General features: G+C 39.6%; 1 protein-coding gene across 1 annotated transcript in view; it reads left to right on the top strand.

Annotated features, from left to right (window-relative positions):
• The window catches only part of PLXNA4 (plexin A4), a 2,762,645-nt gene that overhangs the window by 2,183,200 nt on the left and 553,804 nt on the right, over nt 1-25,641 (top strand). The window contains exon 17 of the mRNA XM_044064236.1: nt 13,558-13,651. Coding sequence (XP_043920171.1) covers nt 13,558-13,651 — 94 coding nt within the window. The remainder of the gene's footprint in view (nt 1-13,557; nt 13,652-25,641) is intronic.

The raw sequence follows: 25,641 nt of genomic DNA, 5'->3' as shown, positions 1-25,641 counted from the left end.
AGTTGTAGAAATTTAACATGTGGGGGTTCTGTCAGGGTGATATAGAATTTGATGAGCTATGTTGAGTTGGTGGTAGCTTAGTAGGTTTGGAAAGTCTAACCAGTGTACTTTAAGTATGGATTGGCAGTGATGGGAGTGTGATTTGGGATTGGCTGAAAACTTAGCTGTCTTGTTGTAGCATGTAGAGAATTTGTTCAGTCAGTTTTATTAATGTTAGAACTGGGGAGGCATACAGTAATGTTGATAATAGACGAGTTCTGGCTTTGGTAGTTCTAGACTTGGAGGTTAAGAACTTTTGCTACGATAGAGGCATGCTAGCTTTCTGTGGAGTTTAGAGATAGTTTGGGATATGTGCTTATCTAAGTTGCTGATCAATAGTAACACCTATTATTTTGGCCTCTTGTACTGGGGAGATGAGAGTATTGTTGGCTGAGAGAACGGAGAATGTGGGGTCATTGGGGTTAGTTGGATGGAATAATATTAACTGCGTTTTTTTTGGGTTTAGTATCAGTTGGTGATGGTTTAGCCTGTTCCCTATCTCAATGAAGGATTCTTGGGCTTTACTTTGTAGAAGATGGGTTTTGGGTGCCGAGCAGATAAGTGTTGTATCTTCCGCATATTGGACAAGTTCAGCTTTAGTGGTTGTTAGGTGGAGTTTGTTTGTAAATATGTTAAAGAGAAGGGGGCCTAGGATTGAATCTTGGGGGACAGAACATGTGATGGGGAGTGGGGAAAATAGGGAGTTGACCCATTTGACAGATTGTGAATGGTGGCTTAGGTAACTGTTAAACCGGTGCAGGGATGGATTACTGAGGTTGAATTCAGAGAGGCAGGCAAGGGTTTTGTTGTGGGAAACTGTATTGAATTTCTTGGATAAATCTAGGAAGGTGGCTGAGACAAGTATCCCTTGGTTCCTGTATGGGTTTATGGTATTAGGGAAGTTAATTAGGGCAGTGGTGGTGCTATGGAATGGTCTAAATCCTTGTTGGGTTTTAGATAGTAGACTGTTGGATAATAGGTGGTTAAGGAATTGGTGGTGGATACATCTTTCTAGAGTCTTTGATAGGGGTGATAAGACTGCAATGGGATGGTAGTTGGAGGGGTCAGTAGAAGGGCTGCCCTTGTGGAGGGGGATGATATATGAGGTTTTCCACAAGGATGGAATGATGCACTCAGTAATAGATCTATTAATTTGTAGGGAGATGGGGTAAACAATGGCTTTGGATGCAATTTGGAGATATTCTGCTGGTAGATTGTCAGCAGCAAGAGTGGTTGGTTTGAGTTTTGCTAAGAGTTTTTGAATGGTTGATGTTGGTACTGGTTTGAGTGAGAAGGGGGTGGAGTTAGTTTGGGATTTTGGGGGTTGTGGTTGAGTTGAGGGTGATATTTCATTTATGAGTTTTAGTATGAAGGAGCTATAATAGTTGTTGAAGTTTGAGACTATGTCAAGGTTTGTGCCTTTGATGTTTGGTGGGGGTGTAGTGGCTTTACCGGGCTGCAGGATGTTTTTCACTGCAGCCCAGAATTTATGCGGGTTGTTACTGTATTACTTTGTAAGGAAATATAGTAATTGTGTTTGTCCATCTTGATCTGTTTTTTTTTTTTTTTGCTTTATTTCAAGTTCAGAAAAGGATTGCCTAGTTTCGGGTGTTTTGTATTGTTGCCACATTTTCCAAGCTTTATCCCTATCCTTTCGTAGGGTTTTTCTGATTTTCTCTAGCCAAGGGGTAGTAGTATTTTGAACTCTAATTGTTTTGAGAGGGGCTAATTGGTTTAGTGTCTGTAGGAATCTGGAGTTAAATTATTCAACCGCATTATCCAGGGGTAAGTTTTTGAGGGGGGGGCCATTTACAGGATTTTAGGGTTTCTGGGAATTGCTCTGAGGTGAGGTTTTCCTGGGAATGGGTTTTTAGCAGGGATGGTGGGTTGGTAGATTTAAGTTCATGCCAAAGGAGAAAAGTTGGATTGTGGTCACTGAGAGAGTTGAGTAGTGTTCCAGTTTGGTGGGCAGTATTGGGCTGGTTAGTGAGGATCCAGTCTAGGGTGGATTCTCTTTTGGTGTTCTTGTTAATATGTGTGGGTGAGTATATTAGTTGAGTGAAGTTATATAGGTTAATGTGGCTGGTGTGTGTTGGTGAGTGTATACTGCTCAAGTCGATGTTGACAACACCTAAGACTATGGTCTCTTGGGAGAGGGTGTGGGAAGACTAATGGAGTACTAATTCTAGATTATTAATGTTTTCCCCTCCCCTGGTACTGTGTGCGTGTATATATATATATATATATATATATATATATATATATATATAGTAGGTTTAATTGTTTGTGTTGGTTAAGAAGGTGTTTAGCGAATAGGGTTTCAGCATTGTTAAAATTTGAGGTTTCTTTTTGTAGGAGCTAGACTTTTAGTTTGGATTTCTAAAGAAGGGCGATGCCTCCATGTCTTCTTTGGGCTTTGTCTACTCTTAGTATGTTATAGCCGGGTGGGGTTATAGAGTTGTGTTTAATATGGGGCTTAAGCCATGTTTCTGTAATGGTCATTATATCTGGGTTGTATAAAGAGATAGCTAAATGTAACTATTCTATTTTATTCATGATACTACGAATATTTAGGTTTAGTATAAGTATATCAGTGGGTTTATGCTTAAATGGGAGGTATGTGTTGGGTGGGTCGTTAGTGATAGTTGTTGGGCTGGGGTTGGGGTTGATGTCCCCTCCTAGCAACAGTTGAGCTGCTATGTTGGTAATGGTTTTAAGGTAGAGTACAGTTAAGAAGTGGAGTCTGAGGCTGGGGTGTTTTTTGGGTTGTGAGGTGTAATGAAGTGGAGAGGCAAAGTGGAAGAGAAAAGGGGGATGAGTGACTGGGTGAGTGTTTATTTGTATGGGGGGGTTGCGTGTGGTATGGGGAGAGGTGGGGGATCTGATGCAATGTAGATTGATGAGTGGGTGGTGATAAGCAGTGCTAATGGAGATTAAATATAGACAGGTGGTTAAGGAGTGCAGAAATGTGGGGATGGTATAGTGATGGGAGTGGGGAGTCCGAGTCATAATGTCAGTTAGATCTATGTGTTCCACTGATGTGGGTGGGGGGAGTGAAAGGTGTGTTCAGTGTTTAAGCAGATATAGGATGTATTATCGAACATCAATAAATGTCAAATAGTTAAGTTAAATATGAAGAATCCATGTGAATTATCCTATCTACTGGTTCATTAATACGGCCACAAAGCCAAGTGTAAAGTCTTCAAAATGTAGTTATCCAAAGCAAGTAAAGTGAGTCCCACAAAAAATAAATAACTGCGTGTAATGAGTCTATAAAAAAAAAACTATGTGTTTACAAACATACCGTTGGTGAATTAATTTGGTGCCAAACACAGTAAAGTTGAAAAAAAGTCAAAAATGGTAAACAACACTTTGTTGTGTGAATGATATAATCCAAATTTACCGTTCTTGTTTAACCGAGGTGAACAGATTTTCTAACCATCAAGAAACAGTGACGGCATGCAAAAAAGGTCAAAGGGTTTACTTCCTTGCAACACAGACTGTGCAAAAGATCTAGTTTAAGCCCCCCCCAAAAAAAAAATTACTTCAGATGTCAGAAAATTCAATTATAATGTCTGAACCCAGCATAACAATATCTGGAAATAAGGAAAAATGCATGCACTCAATGTATGAAATCCAACCAACTCACAAGATGAATCCCAGTTGCCAATCATTCCTTTAGTGTCACCATTGAGGTATCTACAGTAAATTGTCTGTAGGTAGCACCAACCACAAGTGACAAGCTGGTATCACTGACAGGCTGATAAAAAGTTAATTGTATTTGCACTTGGGTACCAGAAAACAGAATGTCTGTTAATGTAAATCATAAAAGCCCGATACCGAGAAACCAACCAACACATAAGTGAGGTCTGTGGTTGTTTTTTCATTTTGAATCCGTGAGAAGCTGGCACAGTAAAAGATGTTGAAGTATATTGCCTTTTACATTCCAGTGCCTGCTTAATCGAGTGGGAGATAGTGGAAATAAACAAAATCCAATCTGGGGAGACCGAACAACACAAAAGTGAGGTCTAACTAATCATTCCTTCCTTGCCAGATGTAGATAAATCTCAGTACAAAATTAATTGTATTATGTTCATAAATAGCACCCAATGCAATAAAAAAATGCTAGTGCAGGCAGTGGGCTCACATGTAGATCTTGAAAAACAGAATCTTATTCACATACCATCCAGTTAGCTTATTTTATGTAATAAAGATGTTAGAGGTTATTAGCTCTGTATGTCATTTAATCATCTTGACAAGTAGTCAGGTAGATCACTGTATGACATTTCATAGAGCCATCTGGGTCCCACTTATGACCTTGGTATCCTGCCACTTCAAATCTTAGTAACTTTTAAACTGTTATATGGTGGTACTGCCTTCCACTCGCCACAGATAGCCTATGAAATGCCACAGAATCCTCTCACAGATCCATTCCTTAGTGTAAATACCATCTTGGATCTCCTCTGAAAAAGAGTTCCCTGTCCCAGTAGAACTATCTTGGTCTACAAAGGATAAATAATCAGTCAATAATTAATCAGTTAACAGGGAGGACATCTTTGTATTTGACAACCTTTAACAAGGCTGTGAGAGAAAAAGCCTTTCAAGATTGCACCAGCAATGTGGAACTCCCTCTTTCACAAGTTCATGAAACTTATGGATTACCTAGAGTTCAGGAAAAAAATACTTGTACACAAGAGAGAGAGAACTATAAATATAGTTATCAGCATAACAATGGGTAAAGTCTAAATATATTTGTTTTGCCACTCAGATGGAGGCAACCAGCACCTGCATATATACAGTGGTGCTGTTGATTGTCACCATGATTGCAGTATGACTGCTATGTTCTTATTGCCTTAATACAGTAACTCTGCATTCCTGTACAAATTCTACATATGAAGTAAAACTAAATTATGTAAACTAAGCCTGTATAAAGCCTTAGTGTTAATTGTGAAATGCTGCTGTGTATGTCTTATGTCATGGCTGAAAAGGGTCCTTAAAGCAACCCACCTATAGTGATAGCAGCGATAAAAATACATGCATACATGTATGTATAAATAACTAAATAATTACTGCTGATGAAACACTAAGGTATAATATAGTCTTGGTGAGAAACACTGCAGTGTAGTGTGGTAAGATGTGACTGTGCAACTTCTGTTCTGAGCAGTACAATTCTTTTTTGCTGAAACATTTTGCTGTGATATTTCATTTAAGACAATTTTATTTATCTATTATTGATGTGGTTAGTCTCACTAGGTTAGTGACCTTTTGCAGAAATCTGGCCAGGGCATCAGGGAGCTTGCCCTACTCTTTTTGATAGGTGCTGTGGAATCTTTTCATCCACCAAAGCTGCCACGGCCTTAGCTTAACATTTAACATCTCATCCGAAGAACAGCACACTCAGGATTGCAGCACCCACTTCAGTGTCGACTATTCGGTCACCTGGATTAGGAATGGTACCCAAAGCCTGAAGGTTGAAATGGATTTACTGTTTGCTACATTCCTTTGATCAACTAAGAAATCTCAGTTCTCTACCTCCCAAATGCAAATTTGCTGATCCACATTTCAGAAGTAGTAAATCACATAAAAAAGTGATATTTTTGTGTGGGGGAGCCTCTCTGCACCCTGGTATAAGAAGACTTCACTTCTACCTCCCCTTACCTAAATGTGCTAACTCCATAGTCCACAAGAATAGGGAGAAGAGAAAAAGTCTGGTAAGTTAAGCACAGTAGTAAATGAGCTACGATCTTATGTCAAAGTACCACATTAGAAAGCAAGAAGAGAAGTAATATCAGAGGAAACAGGTGGATAATTCTAATGCAGTTAGTAACTGGCCACTCATAGGGAAGCTGATTTGCAGCTGTTAACAGCTGTTACACTGGATTACCCCCCCATGTTGGTGCCTGCATTAAAGTAATTGCTACATTTGATAAGGTTTGCTGGTACAGTTTGGGATGGTGGAGTTGTGCAGTGGTAGCATTGTTGCCTCATAGCAAGAGGTTCTCCAGGTCGATTCCCAGCTTGCATGCCTTCTGTGCGGAGTCTGCATGTCCTCCCTGTGTTCATGTGGGTTTCCTCTGGGTGCTCTGGTTCCCTCCCATGTTCGAAGACATGCATCTGGTCTGTTTCTCCCCGGGTCTCTGCTGAAAATTGGCTTCGTTCCTAGTCAAACTTTCCTGGTTAACAGATAATAAATAAATAAATAAAATAAATATAGATGAGGTGCCTGTTTAGCATACTGGGAAGTAGCTGAGAAACTGAAAAAAAAGTTTGGCGGGAGAAGTATTAAGAAAGAAACACAAGAGTTGATGGGGAACTCTTTTTTTTATAGTCGAAGCCCCACAAATCGTGGTACTGAGTATTTGAATCTTGGAAATGCTAGACAATGCATTGTGTAACACAAGCCTCAGGAGGCAAGAGCATCTTTAAATATCCACATATATTTTGGGTAACAGAAAACTTACTCATTACAGCCGAGTGCGCTTTCAGGTGTTTCTCCTGTTACCTCCTACTGTGCCTCTAGACATCAAATATTGCCTGTTCATATTTGCATTAATAATTCCAAAACCGTGCTACATACAAGGTATCAGAATATTTTATCTTGAAGCATACATGATGGCAAACACAATTGTATTGATATTTGACCTCTGTCAGTGAGTATTGGTTAGACCTGTAAGGTAATAACTTCATTTTTTAAAGGCTCAAACCACACCCACTGGGAGTTAAAGGTACACACTCAAAAGAGCTGTACTGGATGGAATGAGTTAATGCTGGAGTGGTATAAATTGAAATACTTTTCAGTAAACATCCATTCCTAAAAATGGACCCAACAGTCACTCCATTCCTTGGCATACATCACAGTCTGAATTAAGTGTAGGGTACTTAAAACTGTTCCTCTTCATGGCTTCTATTTAGGTAGTCTAGGCAATTATAGGGAACTTCAGGTCTCCTAGAGGTCAAGGGTCATTAGACTAAAAGAATGCACAGCCATGGGCAAATTAACTAAAGAAGAATGTAAAAATAAACCAAATAGAAACGTATTTTAGAGTTGCATTATACCTGCTACTACTTGTGTCTTATTGGACAGTGATTGTTAAGAATGTAATAAGTATTTTCGTGTACTTGTCAGTTAGCTAAGGGTTCTAGACACCATAACATAAATACTGCAGTACTTAGGTAAAACTCTCATAATAAGTATTTGCATGTACTTGTCCATTAGCTAAGGGTCCTAGACACCACAAAGTGATGCTGCAATACTTGGGTAAAACCCTGACTTCCACATTCAAACTTTCGGGCCACTGTGCTTAAACTATAAATTAATTAAATTAAAAAAAAACTGCAATTGCGTGAATTAATTTTTCCTACTGACTATTAATTATGGGAACATGTTGAAACAGTATGTGTGAAGAAGCTAGAACCGATATAAGTACGGGAGCATGTTGAAACAGTATGTGTGAAGGAGCTAGAATAGACATTCAGCCAAGCCAAGTGTGGAAATAAGGTACACAAAGAAAACTGGTCTAGGAAGTTATTAAAAGAAAAGAAGTGAGAGGTAGTAAAGATGAGCCAAGCCAAGATGGACTGCTGGTTGGCTACCCAAGAGGATAACAGAAAAGGTGCAATGACAAAGAACAAGGTGGATGAGAAGCTCTACCTTCTTCTAGAAATTGACTCTGCAGATTGCACAAGAAAAGCAGTAACAGACAGATAAAGAAGACAGTCAGACACCATTCATAAGGGAAGCCACAGCATTCTGCTCCAGCCCAGAGGCAATAGGCCATCAAATGGAAATGGAAGGAATACTTCAAGAATCTTTAGAAGAAAGAAAACTCTACAGGCGCGGAGCTGCCACATGCATGGCCTATGATGAAAAAGGAAGACAAATCCATCTTAGAAGTAAGAATAGCACTAAAGAAAAAGAAGACAGGGAAACCAGCAGGCTCGGATGAAGTGGTGGCAGATGTGAATAAGATGTTGGGTACAGTAGAGGAGATAAGACTCCAAAGGGTACTCATCTCAGTCTGGAGAGAAAGGCATATCCAAATGACTTGAGAATAAGCATACTGGTATTGATGAACAAAGGGACATCCATAACTGTAGGCATTAAAGAAATATCAAACTCCTGTCAACTCTGCATGGATGTTCTGGAGTGGGAGATTGATAAACATATACACAGAGTATTACAAAGTAAGATGAGATGCAAACAATTCACATTCATATCAGAATGCTCCACAACTGCAGTGAGACAGATAGTAGAGAAGAAATTAGAGATGAGGAAAAGAGTTTAACTTGGGCTTTCCTTGACCAGGAGAAAGCTTATTACTAAGTCCCCAGAAAACTGATTTGGGAAGTATTGGGATTATTCAAAGTCCCAGCAGAATTAATAGACTTAGTTCTGGCCATATACAAGGACTCAGTGACATAAGTACAAGGAGTGGTTGCACTCACAAAAGGGCTGCCAGTGAGATTAGGTGTGCATCAAAGTTCAGCTCTATGCCCACTCCTGTTCACACTGGTGATAGACTATATTAGCCAACAGGTCAGTAGGGATCGATTAACAAGTCTGCTGTATGCAGATAGTGTGGCACTAGTAAATTCTGAACAAGAACTTCAGCAATGATACAAGCCCGGTTTGCAGAACTAAAGGCACAAGGGATGCCACTAAATACAGAAAAGACAGTGGCCATGGCATCAAATGAGGGTGGGGATCAGAAAAAGATGAAACTGAAATAAATGGAAAACTGTGGAAAAGGTCAATGGCTTAAAGTATTTGGGAGTTATGGCTGAGGGGAAGGGAAGTCTAAATGAGAACACTTGCAGCACCTGCAAGTTAGACTTGCAGGTGCTGCATCCAGCTGACACATACTGTTGGAGTAGTCTGTGAAGGATGAATGCCAAAGAAGCTGAAGAATATGGTACGCAAAACAGTGGTGCAACCAGTGCTTCAGTACAACATAGAAACGTGGGCAGTGAAGGCAGATCAACTGAGGAAGCTTGAGGTAAATGAAATGAAGTGCCTACAGTTGGTAGTCAGAAGACCATTGTGGACAAGACCAAGAAATGAGGATATCAAAGCAGAAGGCAAAGCAGCTGTAGCTGTAGAGAAAGTCCATGGCAGCTTATTATAGAGGCTTGGTTGCATGTGCAGAAAAGCAGAAGATATGGTAAAGAAAATTTGGGAGAAACAGATATAAGACAAGAGGAGTTGAAGACATCATGCAAAGAGATGGATGGACAATGTGAGATAATAGTTGCAGAAATCAGGCATGACTGCTGTAGAGAAGTTAGAATAATGGCTCTGAATTCAAGAGATGCTATGATAGATGACGTGCCATCCCAATCCCATGGAAAAATGGGGTGGCTGATGAGGATGATTGTGATTGGAAATTAAATATGTGTTAAAAAGTACATTCTAATTTCCATATAATAATGATATCAAGCTAGTCACAAATGTACAAAGAAAGGCAGCCAGGGCAATGAATGGAATTACAAACAAGAGTAGGACAGTATATGGGGGGGGGGGGGTAAATCTGCTCTCTCTTGAAGGCAGGTGCGAAAGGGGAAACGTAATATGTGTGCACAGGATACTCAGCCAAACAGTGTGATGCAGTCTGACTTAAGGATAGACAGAAGAGGTGGCTTACTTACCAGGGTAAGGATGCAGTCTGACTCGAGGATAGACAGAAGAGGTGGTGTACTTACCTGGGTAAGGATGCAGTCTGACTCAAGGATAGACCGAAGAGGTGGCACACTTACCAGGGTAAGGATGCTGTCTGACTCAAGGATAGACAGAAGAGGTGGCTTACTTACCAGGGTAAGGATGCAGTCTGACTCGAGGATAGACAGAAGAGGTGGTGTACTTTCCCGGGTAAGGATGCAGTCTGACTCAAGGATAGACCGGAGAGGTGGCGTACTTACCAGGGTAAGGATGCAGTCTGACTCGAGGATAGACAGAAGAGGTGGTGTACTTACCCAAGTAAGGATGCAGTCTGACTCAAGGATAGACAGAAGAGGTGGCACACTTACCAGGGTAAGGATGCAGTCTGACTCGAGGATAGACAGAAGAGGTGGCATGCTTACCAAGATAAGGATGCAGTCTGACTTGAGGGAGACAGAAGAGGTGAAGTGCTTAACAGGGTAAGGATGCAGTCTGAATTGAGGATAGACAGAAGAGGTGGCATACTTACCATGGTAAGGATGCAATCTGAATCGAGGATAGACAGAAGAGGTGGCATGCTTACCAAGGTAAGGATGCAGTCTGAATTGAGGATAGACAGAAGAGGTGGCATACTTACCATGTTAAGGATGCAATCTGACTCGAGGATAGACAGAAGAGGTGGCGTGCTTACCAGAGTAAGGATGCAGTCTGACTCGAGGTAGACAGAAGAGATGGAGTGCTTAACAGGGTAACGATGCAGTCTGACTCCAGGATATATAGAAGAGGTGGCATGCTTACCAGGGTAAAGATGCAGTCTGACTCAAGGATAGACAGAAGAGGTGGCATACTTACCAGGGTAAGGATGCAATGTGAATCGAGGATAGACAGAAGAGGTGGCGTACTTACCAGGGTAAGGATACAGTCTGAATCGAGGATAGACAGAAGAGGTGGCATGCTTACCAAGGTAAGGATGCAGTCTGACTTGAGGTAGACAGAAGAGATGGAGTGCTTAACAGGGTTACGATGCCGTCTGACTCCAGGATATATAGAAGAGGTGGCATGCTTACCAGGGTAAAAATGCAGTCTTACTCAAGGATAGACAGAAGAGGTGGCACACTTACCAGGGTAAGGATGCACAATTCAAATAGAACATTATTTGCCTTAGATTGCCAGGAAAGCCCAACAGCGCAAAGCCCCTTTCAGAGGAGGAACAGGGGGAAAAGATCCACATTAAATATATTTTAATAGGTAATTAGCATGAGCTGGCAAATAGAAATGTACAATATAACAATGAGGCGTCTACAATTTAACAGTTTATCAACATGGTAAATATACTGTATAGTATTTACAATATGCTGAAGTAACACGCGTATAAAATATGTAGCATTATTTTACAGTTTACGTATAAAGCCTCATTGAAATTTTAGTACTCAGAGAGCATATGCATATTTTATCAAAACAGCTATTCTGTTGAGACCTGTAAATGTGAGAAAGTATGGGAATTTTATGATACTTATTTGATTTTGACTTCATAAGGAGGTTACTTAGTAATGTTATTAGTGCAAAAGCATTTTTTTTCTCTTGAGAGGTGTAATTTCATTGGGATTTTAATATAAGCATGGAATAAAATGAGAATAAGAAAGGGGTTTAGAAATTTGGGTAATACAAGTGAAGGACCATTTTTGTCGACTGATATGTTTTCAGTGATATTCTAAATTATGGATATGATAAGATATTTAGATATTTCTGAGGTTTGCTGGGAGAGAGTTCTACAGTTTAGCAATGTGTAAACTGTATAGACAGTCACTGTTATGATTTTTAGATTTTTGAATGAGCTCTAAGGGTTAGTTAATTGAGTGCAGTTCTCTGTGGGATGAGTCCAGGTTTAATAACTCACTTGTGCCAGGGTATTTGTCTGGGTAACTGAGGATGTTGTGGACAGTCTACTTAAACAAGAGGAAGTGCTTTTTTCACAAGAAAGTAATGGATAAATTAAACAGGTTACCTGAGTAGGTAAACTTGAAATGGGTCCTTATCAGTTCAGGGAAAGATCAGTTTTGCGAACAGCATTTTCAGCACACTTACATAGAACATGCTGTTCATTAAACTGTTCATAATGAGATCATGGTACAGTGAGGATCAGAAAATTTGCCATTTCCCCACTGTAGTGTGAGTTGGTATGTATAATTAATGGGGAATGTGGGGAGACACAGCCCCTACATGAGTGGAATTTGATGAATGACATTTATGATGAAATGCCGTTCGTTGAAGTGTCACTTTGTTGAAGTGATATAGACCCACCTGAAAGACCTCAGCATTCTTCAAGAAGACTAACAAATGGTAGGATAAGAAAAGGGGCATAAAACTATGAACTAGTTATAGAAATGGGGCAAATGTTTATTTTTTTCTGCTGCCATATCTATATAAAGTAATGTGAATGCACTTGTTCTCCCATACACAAATGTTAAAAATTCATCCTCGACAAAGCCTCCTGCTACAGGCTTTCTTTGTTTATTATATATAACAATGTTTCCCTAAAGGTTCCTGATGAGAATTTGTTCTTATGAAATTTGTTAACCAGATATGGTATTAACCCATTGACAATAAATTTATTTATTTTTATTTAACATTTGTTAACTGGGTCAAGACTTGGAACAAAGCCAATTTTCAGCAGAGCCCTGGGGAGAAATGCTCCAGATGCATGTCTTTGAAGGTGGGTTAAAACCGGCACACCCGGAGGAAACCCACACGATTGCAGGGAGGACATACAGACTCCACACAGAAAGCACCCTAGCTGAGAATCGACCCAGAGAACCTCTTGCTATGAGCCGACAGCACTACCGCTGCAGCACTGCACCATCCAAATGTGTCTGCAGCACTTAAAGTTTTGTTTACGTATGTATTTTTCAGTAGCTTGTCTGCATCCATTCAATATCTAGATCTGTATGAGCTTTAATTAAAATAAATAATAAAGTTGTTTCTCCTACAGACCTTAAAAGCTCCTATTAAATGTAGTTTTATATAAGCTGATCAGCTCTGTTTTGTAATAAGATGCTGGTAAATTAATATCACTCTTTCACTAATGCTGTTCTCAGCACCATAATCAGACTGAAAAAAAGATAAGTGCTTAGTGAGTTGTGTACAGTAAAATGATTATGTAACTCTCACAAGTGGTTTAACATGTTTTCTAGTTATTGCTTCCTAACATGCAACATTGAACTATTGTAACCTATTAAACATTTTATGTATATTGTTTTTACTCTGCTTGAAAACTGCTTTTTAATTTATATTCCATCATATGTGTTTCTAATGTGAAAAAGAAGCAAAATCTTTACTTCAGTCCATACATATTTACAAGTGTGTATATGTGTGTGTGTCTGTTGAGTGCGCGTGCATTTATGTGTATATGTATATGTCTGTGTTTATTTTTTTTTTTGTACTTTGGTACAGGCTCTGCATGGGACCCTTAAATATTCAGTAACTACCACAATCACTCACCTCCTGTCTAACTTATTTTGCTAAAAATCTGTGCCATCTAATGCTACTAGAAAGTATTATTTTTCAACTCCTTTGTGGAGTCTGGATTGGCCTTCGTACTTTGGTTAATGGCCAGTAGATAAAGCAGACCAAGAATGTAACATTTTAACCTCACTGTTGTTTCAACAAAGAATGTAGAATGTAGAACAGAGAAATAATGTTTTTCCCAACTGGCCTGTATCTTTTATTCTCAGAATAACATAATGTCCTTGTAATGTTTTTGATAAAATAATTAATATTTTCTGCAGAAGCACGGCTTTACAGATATATTCCATTTATACTGGTAGATGCCTTCTGATTTATATGTTCTGACTTGTCTTTTGCAGTGGGAGCACACCAGTGACAGTATGGGGAACCAACCTGGACATAATTCAGAATCCTCAGATCCGGGCCAAGTACAATGGCATGGAAACTGTTAATGTAAGTAGTGCATACTAAGGTGTAAAAACAAATATGCGCAAGAATGCATTGTGAGAGGAATAAAACAGTAGTACATTCCACAATTGCTTGAAAGCAAAGTGAAGCATTGTGAAGATTGCTTACCTTTTATTCTGGTTGTGTCAAAAGGAGATACTGCCAGCACAGCTAGCTGGAATTTTGTAAATAATTGTACATCATTAGTGAAAATCAAAATGATTTATACAAGGTGCTTGTGTTACAAATGTAATAGAAATATATATCGTGTATATCAAACCGCTTGTATAGACGTGTGTTGAAAAGGTATTTGTAGAGTACTGTGTTTGAAATGTTGCCACAGTGTACTCTACAGGAAGAGAGCAGAAATGTACATGCACTATTTTAACTGTTTAAGTGTATATATTTAAACAGTAGAAACTGGAATATAGGAGGTTAACTTCGTCCAGCAAACTTCATAAAAATAACTGAAATTAAATTACTTTATGACTAGACCATAAAAGATGGTATCTTTTCTGTGCAGTAAGAGACACAATGTCTGTACTAGGAAACTTTGTGTTGTCTTTAGGGTAAACTAATTACTAGTCTTGAAATCATGAAGGAATGTAATTATTTTAGACTTCCAGTATCTGCCAGAGATCTGAGGAGAAGCAAGTGTCTGTATATTTTTACACGTAGATGCTAAATATTAACAAATTCATCAATGGTTGTTTTGCCTGGAACTAGGAGTCAGATGGCAAGAAGTGATATCATTCTGCAAGCTATCCCAGCAGTAATATTTTAGATATTATTTTGAGAAAACTCTTATTGAGACAGAGTATTCTGAATTATGGCTTGGACCTGACAACAACAAGATCCACTCACCACACATCTGACTTGCTCTATTAGTAAGTTCTTAGGTTATAGTATAATTCTCTTAGATTCAGTCAGGAATACAGTGAAACTTAGTTTAGATATTTTTCTTTATTTATTTGAGACTGTCTTGCAATGTTGTATGAAATATTTCCTGTGGTTTTGATCTCTGATGTCACTGTGAATATATATTTAGTATTGTCTTGTTTTTTATTATTTATTATTAAATATATTTAAACCCTTCATTGTGACTGATCTGTGTAGAGATATTTAAGTTTTGAGAGTGCTTGCATATTTATTTGGTGACACTGTGTGGGCCACTCCTAATAGCCTTGCTCTTGGTCAAACTAATATTACACAGTAAGATTGGACACCCTTTGTTAAGGGCCTTAAAGTAACTGATAAGGAGTGACTGGTGGCAGTAATAACTACCTTATAGTCTGGGTCGAAGGGGGCATAGCTAGTAAACCTGTGCCAGTCTTTTCCAAGTGTGTGTGTGTGTGTGTGTGTGTGTGTGTGTGTGTGTGTGTGTGTATAAATCAAATCTTAAAGTATGTATGTGTCAGCTACTTGGGCAGGGACATGAAGCACTAGTTGGACAGATAGGGTACTGGGGGTCTTGCATTGGTCACTCATCTTAGATTTCAACTCTCTAACTGTGCCTGTGGGGAGTCATATTGAGGATTTGGAGGAAGAGTGAGAATCTAGCCCTGGAGTGACTGTGGTCTGTGTGTGCTGTTAAGGAAAAATTGCACTTCATGCAGAGAGCTGCATCTGGAAGTAATGTGTGTGTATCTGTCATCCTCCCAGTAAACATCCCCCACTGTTGCCAGTGGTGAGGATTGAGGCTCATTGATTACTGGTCCAGTGAAGGATCATTACACTGGTGTTTGTGGACAGGGGTTGGTATGTGAATCAAGTGTTGTCTTCTTTTCCATAAAACTGGTGGTTAAGTGCCAGTTGTCTGTAAGCCACACAAATTCACTCACTGTATAATTATTCTGGTTGTATACATATTCATTGGCAATTTCTGTGAATGCTTGAATGATGCAGGCAAGTGAATTCTATTCAATATAAGAACTGGTGTATTGCTATGTAAGACAGAATTTGGGAAAATAAATATTTGTGTGGGTGCCGGTGAGTTCGTGTTTGTGTTTGAGTGCATATGTGTGTGTGTGCTTGTGTGTATATTTGTGCATGCATTTGTATGTTTCTGTGTAGGGGATTTTGATTGGCTTGAGAGGTGATTTGTGCACATTTGAAGGATGACTGTATTGTCAAAGGGGTTTTCCTGTGTATGTTTTTGTATAGGGGGTTGTATGTGCACAAGGATGCATGCTTGAGTATGCATTTCTCTTTTTGTATATGTGTGTGAGGATGTCAGTAACTTTGAGTGATCGTAGATAAGGTTTGGTTAGTTTATGTGGTCAATAGGGTGTGTGGATATACTGTATATGTAGACTTGTGTAAGTGATTGGTTGATGGTTTCTGTGCTTTGTTGTGTCTACGTTGGAATGCAGTCTCCTTGCCATGTACTTGGAATGCAACAAATGGATGTATGAGTGATCAGAAGATTGTCTGCTTTGGTGTGTTTGTGTGTGTGTGTGTGTGTGTGTGTGTGTGTGTGTGTGTGTGTGTGTGTGTGAGTGAGAGAGAGTGTGTGAGTGAGCATTGTTAAGGTTTGCTTTGTATGTCTGTTTGAGAAAGCTTGAGCTTGTGTGCGTATGTGTATAGATTTGTGTTAGTGATAGATTGATGTTTTCTGTGGTTTGGTGTGTCAGTGTTGGAATGCAGGCTGCTTGCTATGCGATTTAAATGCAATGAATGAGTGTATGAGTGATCAGAGATTTGTCTGCTTTGTTCTGTGTATTTGTGTGCATGTGTGTGCATATGATTGCATTTGTGCATATGATATGTACATGTGTATAAGTGTGGAATACAAGTGTGTGTGAACTGCTGATCAGAGTTGCAAGTGATGTAATTATAGAAGAAACCAGATATCATGCAGATATTTGTCCCAAATGGCAATTTCCCCAAGGTAAGTATGAATATGTAGTTAATTATGTACGTTTTGGGGTGTGGAGTGTTACCCCTGTGTAAAAATCAAGTTTGTGTATATTTGTTCCATGTGTGTGTGTACATGGTTGTGTGTGACTGCTGAATGAAGTATAACCATTTAACCACCATTAACGTGTTCCTAGGCATCTTTGCAACTTCACAATAGTCAAATGCTCTTCTTTACCCACTTATAACTTGTCCTCCCACATTCAACAACTTCACTTCATGTAAAACATCATGCTACCTAATAACCAATGTAATATATACATTTTTTATATCTGAATTAAAATTTGTTATTCTGTACTTTGAACATCCTCCCTGTATAAATCCAAAAACAAACAATGTAGGGGAAATAAACCACTGGTGTGTAAAAACCAGAAAATAGCAAAAAGTTCAAATCACAACCAGTAGTGCACAGCAGAGGTAAATCTAAACTATACATTTAATAAAAATAATAAAAACACAGATAAGCACTTTCACATTTAGCTTCTTTAGATCTAATGCCAAAACAGAATGCATACTACTTGTAGTAATAGTTCAGTATTACAGCTAATCAAATGAAAGTGCATTTTCAGGTTGCTAGGTAATGTTAAGGCAACAAATAATCACCAAAAATTCTAAAAATCAGTATTTGATAATTATATGACAAGAGATGTAAGATTGTTTGTGACCATGGATGTAACAGCTTCGTTCACCAGTATACCCAATTTTGATGGTATACAGATGATCAAACATGCCTTATTGAATAAGAGTTCATATGATTCCAGACATATGAATTTCCTATGTTTATTGATGGAAATGGTGTTGGAGAATAATGCATTCACATTTGATGAGAAGTACTATTTGCAGACATCTAGCATAGCTATGGGCACCTCATGTGCCAATAGTTACGCCAATTTGGTCATGTCAACATGGGAGGAGGAAGATGTATGGTTCTGAATATTATTTGTCCTACGTGCCTTCCTACAGATGGTTCATAGACGATCTGTTTTTGTTGTGAAGAGGTGACCTATTAAAACTAAACCAATTTATTAAAGTTTTGAATACAAGTACCAATTTCTTGAAATTTACATCCAAATATTCAGAGTTGAAGACTGAGTTTTTGGAAATGTTGTTGGCTAAGAATACAAAAAAATAATAATATTGAGACCAAACGTTTCAGAAAGGAATGCTATCAGCCTACATATGTACATTGGAATAGCATGCACCCTGGCCATGTTTTTCGCAATGTTTTGAAAGGGCAGAATCTGAAGATTAGCCGCTTACATAGCAATGATCAACACTTTGAAGCAGGATTAAATCAGATATGTGCTGACTTTATGTCCAGAGGCTATCATGATGATGAGTTATATCATGCACAACAAACAGTTAGAAGTGTAGGCAAACTAGAGGCAAACCGTATTTTTCTCAACCCACAACACCACAACCCGTAGCCAATAGAGCTAAGGATATAGCTCCATTTTTTAGTCTTGCATTCTCGAGTGATGAAAGGAATATCAGGGAGATTATATATAGACATTGGTTGATCTTAGGTACTAACACTGAGATTTCTAGTATTGTGGGTGATAGACCTAGGTTTGGCTATAGGAACAAAAAATCCAGACGTCAAAGATTATGTTTTTCTCAACACGCGTATGTCACGAAAGCAACATCATACACTGTTAAGTGTAATAGTTGCTCTTTTTGCAGCTATATAGAAGAATCAGGGAGATTTATACATCCAGTCTATAATAAATCATTTACACATTTTCCAATGGCAGATTGTAACACTAAAGATCTAGTTTACTTAGCATAATGTACATCGTGCCACAGTATTTATGTTGGTAAAACCAACAAACGCTTGAGGGAGAGGATACGTTATCATTTATACTGTGCATGGAGAGGTATGAACTATAGTGCAGTAGCCAAGCACATGAATACATCTGGTGAGGGACACAATTTCAAATTCTTAGTGCTGGAGGTTCTGAACCTAGATGTCAGAATGGGTGATTTGGTTAATAAGATGTATCAAGCAGAGATGAAATGGATTCTTAGACTAGGGGCACACTATTCCCCTGGCCTAAATGAACACATCTCTATACAAACTGCATTTAGAGTGAGACCTTTAAATAAGAGATGATTGTTTTTTCTTTCTTTAGATAATACACATTGCTGTAATAATAACACAGTATCACATATCTTATTGTGCACAGTATGTTTATACAATATTTATGCACATTTAGTTGTCATGCACAATTCCATTTAGATTATTGTTAGTTTTGCATATAGACACACTGAGATATTTATTAATTTTGATTGAATTTTATAGTTTTTAAATGTTTTATAAGATGACGTGTTGAATATTTTCTAACACCATACTCAATGGTTTTTACACACGTGTATATATATGGATTTAAGCTTTGGCATATAATTATCAAATGTTGATTTTTAGAATTTTTGGTGATTATTTGTTGCCTTAACATTACCTAGCAACCTGAAAATGCACTTTCATTTGATTGGATGTAATACTGAACTATTACTACAAGTAGTATGTATTTTGTTCTGGCATTAGATCTGAAGAAGCTATATGCGAAAGCGCTTATCTGTGTTTGTATTATTTTTATTAAATTTATGGTTTGGATTTACCTCTGCTGTGCACTACTGGTTGTAATTTGAACTTTTTGCTATCCTCCCTGTATAATTTATCAGTAGGAGTTTTTCCTTTTTTCTTTTTATATAATTTGTTTTGTAAACTTATGTAGTTTTAACTTCTGTACCACAAATGTTTTACTTGTCCATTAAATCTATTTTTTTTTTTTTTCTATAATCCTTCACTTTGGAGATTTTTTTTCCTCGGGTCTCCACTGAAAAAGGGCATACGTTCAGACTAACTCAATTAACAAATGCAAAATAAAATAAATAATACGTTTTGTTTGAATGTGTGCTTTTGATTGTGGACATATGTTCAATATGTGTGCTGCAATGAATAGGCTAGTTAATGTGAGAGGTTCATCAATATGTGTTTATACTGAAGTGGCATTCAGTTTGTGTACTGTCACTGTTAAGGACTACACTTGTGTGAATCTCAGTCATTATTTGCTGCCAACCAGATTATCTGGCCTCCCAGTATCTTCCAGTAGATAATGTTACTTGAATGGCAGGGGGTGTCAGTTGATAATGGCCCTGTAATTATGGTGATGGCTGCATGTTTTACGATATTAGAGTGAAGCACTTTGACCTGAGTTGCATGCTGTATAAACATAACCAAGTCGTATCATTTTTAATTTCTCCAGTGCAGACCATGGAAAATGGAACTTTTGGTCTCCGTGGGGATACGATTTTACATATTCTTAAAGAAGTATGTAACATTAATTCCTCATGCACTCATACTATATGAGTAGAAAATGACCAGTACCAGGAGAAGGAGTGCAGTAATAATACTATGCTGTCATGCTGTTGGTACTTTAAATGTTCCTGGAGTAGGAATTTATACTGCATTCCTACTTAGTTTCATCAGTATTCCGCATTACTTTGTTTCCCACCAAGGGGGCCTTTCAGTCTCTGTTTCTATAACATCGCCATATCCAACACTTATGGCCATAGCTCTGGACTTACTAGGATAATTACTAGCAGTATATACTCAACAACATTAATTCAATCATGACACAGGAGAAGTCATAAATGTAACAGAATAGTACACAGACTTGTGCTGTGAATTAAAGCATAAGGTTCTCATCCATCTGAAATGGAAATTACACACTTTCCTGAGCTTTTTTCTTAATCCTTTACCTCATGGCATCATGTGTCATACAGAGATTATTTTCCATTAATACTGTTGTAAGGGGCATGATCACCCCCTTAGCCTCCTGCACCTTTATGTCTAGGTAAACAGGGGTTAATGATGTCTGCTCACCTTAAAAATAATATTAAATGAAAACACCTCTTGCATGTGAAGATGATCAGGGACTGACTGACTGACTTATCCATTCATATATTTCTTGACTGGGTGTACTTGCTGGCCACAAGACATTTCTGATCCATGATCCCATCCACAGATGAGTATACTTTTTCAAAATTTCATTAGAAAATACATAAAACAGGAGATAACATAAGCTGTGAACAATCAAAATAACAATCCAGTAGAAGAAGTAAAATACAATGTAGGTAATCCAGTAAAAAACATTTAAAAAGTTAAATAAACACAGTCAAGAGTATGATATGTGGAAGAAATTGTAGCCCTAGAAGGTTCTTTGACATATGCATTGATATGTGTCTGAAGACTTGATCACGTTATTGTATTGGTCTTATCTATGCCTTGATAAAGAGTTTGGGTGGGACAGTGTAAGTGGAGAACAACACTCAGTTTCCATGTTTCCTGCCTTTTCCAGCCCCCTGCTATAAAGCATGCTTTGGCAGGCTTTTCTGGCTGTAGAGAACTCAGCACAGCTCCTCGTGGTATCCAGCAGAGTTCCTAGAGCAGCAGAGGACAGAAAAAGCAACTTTCCAGATTTTTAGTATTTTTTCTTGCATTTTTCAACCATTTGTGTTATTCGACGACTGTTTCTGTCTATTTTATAGTGGTATTACCTGTTTTTCCTGTTTTTATAAGCTTTAATTGTTGGTTGCACTTCTTGGTTTAAGTTTGCTTAAAAGTTAAACTACAGGCTAATACACTCAAGTGTACTAGCTTTTGATAGCATTTAATCGTAAAGCAAAGCATTTATTGTGTTTTCTGTTCTGTCTGTGAAAAAAAACTTGAAAAAAAAAACAAATAATATTCTTGTTCTCCTAACTTTCCTGGCTAGTTTGTTCCAGTGATCAGATTTTGCTGATCCCTGGGCTTTGTCTTGGTTCCTGTACTTCTCCATTTTCTTTGTTTGGTCAGGGGGAAGTTTCTTTACTCACCAGTGGGAGTGTGGAGTACTGAGCTGCCTGTTTGTCCTCAGAGGAGTGGTTTAAGACAGTAACTTGTAGTTCAGTGGCCATTTTGGGTCATTTCCTGCCTTTTTCAGCCCCCTGCTATAAAGCACGCTTTAGCGCAGTTTAGCGTGGAGTTGCCACTAGAGCAGCATCGGGCAGCGCCGGTTTAACAAGGTTAAATCTTCATTTTTTCCCTTAGAACTGCTCTACTAGTAACCTAAACAGTATATCCCTTGACTAAAAAGCGCAGCACTTGTTCCTAAAAGTTTTTTTTTCTTTTTTTTCTCAAAAAAAAAAAAAAAAAACTCAGCACTTGTCATTTCTGTATTATACAAAGTCCCTCACTTGCGAAACCCCCCCAGGAGTACCCACTTCCTTACTAAGTCCTCTCTTATTCAGTCTCATACCTAACTTCTTAATTTTTCTAGCATGTCGAAGGGCCAGATGCTGGCGTCCTCTCCTGCCCAGTTGGTGAATCTGGGAATATTGAGGCAATGTTACAATTGCCTGATGTACACAGACAACCCTCTCCTCCTCCCACATAACACAAATACTTGCGAGAGATGCAGCTATTTAGCCAAACTGGAGGCTGAGCTCTCTCAACTCAGGACTGGCAAGACCAGACAGGAGGAGAAGGCAACTACACACACCACAAAACCAGCCTCACATAATGCTACCACACCACTGAATCAAACACATAAACACACAAATACATACTCGGAGGCTCTGAATAAAAATTTACCTAAACAGCAGAGGCCTCCAAAGCAGACACCCAAACAACTGCTACCTCAAGACACCCCACAAGCAACACATAAACCACAAAATCAGTGTGCAAAGCAGTCACAGCCCTTAAGGCCAAATACAACACCAAACATACTTGTCATAGGTGACTCCATAGTCAGACACACTGACGTCCCACTCACCAGGCTGAACAAGGAGAGGGTCACAGTAAGCTGCCTATCTGGCGCTAGAATCCGCCACATAACACAAGCACTCAGGTCACTCCACGGCAAGTACAAATATGACACAGTCATTGTCCATGCTGGTGTGAACGACCTGAGACTTACCTCCCTGGACTACATGAAAAGAGACATAGAGGAGCTCTCTGATTATGTAGCCTAGGCAGGTATGACCCTGACCCTGAGCAGTATCCTTCCTTCACCAAGAATGATGCCACAATATAGAGACAAGATGATCAGCTTTAACAATTGGCTTAATGTTTGGTGTCATTCAAAGGGGATCCAGTGTCTGTCTGCCTGGGATGACATGCTTGACAAGCCACGCTGCTTCGCAAGGGACGGCTTGCACCTGTCACCCCTGGGATTCCGGATATTGGCTAAGGCTCTTGCCACCCCCATAGTGCCTTTTTTAGGCAAGGCTCAAATTCTAAACCTACCACCCTAGAAAACAAAAATGGGAAGAAACTGAGGGTAATGCTGCTCAATGCCAGAAGTCTAAATCTCAAAATGCACGCACTCGAGGCCCTTCTCAGTATGGAGAACATCGATGTCTGTGCTGTAACTGAAACCTGGTTCAAGGCTCCTGAGAGCACCCCGGCACTATTAGGTTTTACCTCATATTATGCATTCCGGCCCCAAAACCCAGACCACACCACAAAAGGAGGGGGTGTATCCATATTCATAAAGGATACCCACACCTCCAGGTTGGTGGCAACGCTAAGCTCGGAAACCATCCAGGTGCAACTAACCATAGGCAAAACTGCTCTACAAATTGTAGCATGCTACAGGCCACCCTCTCAAACTCAGGAACCCCACACAGCCTTCCTGAAGACACTGGGGGGTATAAATGTATCTCCAAACACCATCATATTGGGTGACTTCAACTACCCGAATATAGACTGGGAGCATTACTCAAGCCCTAACTTTCTAGCCCAACGGTTCCTGGAGTTCATAAATTCAAATGCCATGGAACAGCTAGTCACTGTTCCCACGAGAGGAGAAAATATACAAGATCTCATTATCACAAACATGGGGACAAAATGCTCCACACCGGAAGTATATCCCTCATTGGTGAGATCTGATCATAAACTAATCTCGCTGGAAATCCACATCCCGCCCCCACCCCAAACAAAAAAGACCACAGTGAAGAACTTCTCTAAAGCAAACTTCACACTACTCAAGACTGGTGTGGTATCCTTCAAGGCCCCTGAGCCAGTGGAAACCACAACCCAAGTTCCGGAAGCCCTTACAAATGCCTTCTATGAACACCTCCAGGACTGCATGGATCAGGCAATCCCAAATAAAACCAAGACTCTTTCCGCAAAGGGCAAACGTCCAGTCTGGTGGACCCCAGCCATTAACAAACTTTACAATAAGAAGAGAAAGCTATTACATGATAGAACAAAATCCATAAAAGGGAAATCACCCCTGATCATTATTAGTAAAAAAATACGAGCACTCATAAAATCAACTAAGGCCAATTTTGAGAGAAAAATTGCCATGGACTCAAAAGACAATCATAAGGCCTTTTTCAGCTATGTTAGGAACCTGGGTGGAAACTCCCAGATATGCTCAGAATTAGTCCAAAATGATACAAAAATCACTGAACCCACAGACATTTCCAACATACTGGCAGACAGGTTCACTGCAAACTTCACCCCCCCTCTCCCCCCCTAAAGGGGAGATAACTATCCCAGCGGAGTGTAGCCTCCCATACATCTCAAATGCGCAGGTGAAAGCTGCTCTCTCTAAAGCTAAAAACACAGCATCAATGGGACCGGATGGTGTCCCCGGCTGTGTGCTACACGAGCTAAATGAGGAATTAAACCCGCACATAAGGCAGCTGTTTAATCTCAGCCTCACCACAGGATACGTGCCCAAGGAGTGGCGTACTGCAACTGTGGTCCCACTCCACAAAGGCGGTGCCTCTGCGGACCCTGGTAATTACCGCCCCATAAGCTTAACAAGTCTAGTCTGCAAAGCTATGGAGAGGATCATAATGGAACTCATAAACAAAGATATAGGGGATTTGCAGACATTGGACCCGACCCAGTTTGGCTTCGTCAAGGGCAGATCATGCCTTTTGAACTTGGTCGACTTTTTCAAAACAGTCACCAAGGCCATTGATGAGGGAAAGGCAGTCCATACAGCCTACCTTGACCTTGCAAAGGCTTTTGACACAATACCCCACTTGGGTATTGTAGAAAAACTTACCAGCTTAAATGTAAACCCATATGTCACAAGATGGGTTGCAAACTGACTTAAGGACAGAACCCACAGGGTTAGAGTTGCTGGCGCTATGTCAGACTCCAAGCCGGTCACAAGTGGTGTCCCACAGGGCTCGGTCCTTGGCCCCTTATTGTTCGGCATCTACTTCTCAGAAGTACAGGCCAACATGGGAGGACTTTGGCTGACAAAGTTTGCAGATGACTGCAAACTGGGCACCATAGTGGAAAGTGCATCAGACACGGATATCCTTCAGAAGGGACTCAAGGAAACAGATAGCTGGTGCCAGAGCCATGGCCTGAAGTTAAACGCCAAAAAATGTATAGTCATACCCTTCGGGAAAAACAAGGTAACCCCAAGCTACCATATAGGTGGCAATCCACTAAGCACAGAAGAGGTTATCAGGGACCTGGGGACCCAGGTTGACAGTGGCCTTTCTTTTGACACTCACGTTGCTAAAGTGGTTAGAAAGACCTTCTACATTGCCCACCTGATCATGAAGGGATTCACATCCAGATCTAGTGAGGTCATTGTTCCCCTGTACTCTTCACTTATCAGACCAATGATCGAGTACAATGCCCCATTCGGGATGTATCTCACCCGACATCTGCAGCAATTGGAGAGACCCCAAAAGTTCCTCACCAAAAGGATAAAGGGACTCCAAAATCTGTCATATGCTGCCAGATTGAAGAAACTCCAGCTCTATTCAGTCGCATACCGCCTGCTCAGAGGTGACATGTGCCTGACATACAAGGCCATGTCCAACCCGGAATTAATGGACATGCTCCACCTCAAAAAATCCAAATCCACCAAAACCACTAGATCAAGCGACTTAAACCTTAGCACGGATATAAATAGGACGTGCTGGAGGGATAGATTTATCACTCAGAGACTCCCTATGCTGTGGAATAAAATCCCGGTCCATGTGAGGCAGAGCACCTCGCTGGCTGTGTTCAAGAGAAATCTTGACCTGTGGATGGGAGATCGTAGGTTTACCCCAGG

Source organism: Protopterus annectens, chromosome 2.part2 (assembly GCF_019279795.1).
Source record: "Protopterus annectens isolate FY-2018-M chromosome 2.part2, PAN1.0, whole genome shotgun sequence".
Classification (NCBI taxonomy): domain Eukaryota; kingdom Metazoa; phylum Chordata; order Ceratodontiformes; family Protopteridae; genus Protopterus; species Protopterus annectens.
Note: the sequence above shows the minus strand (reverse complement) of the source record. Positions and strands in the feature narration are given on the sequence as shown.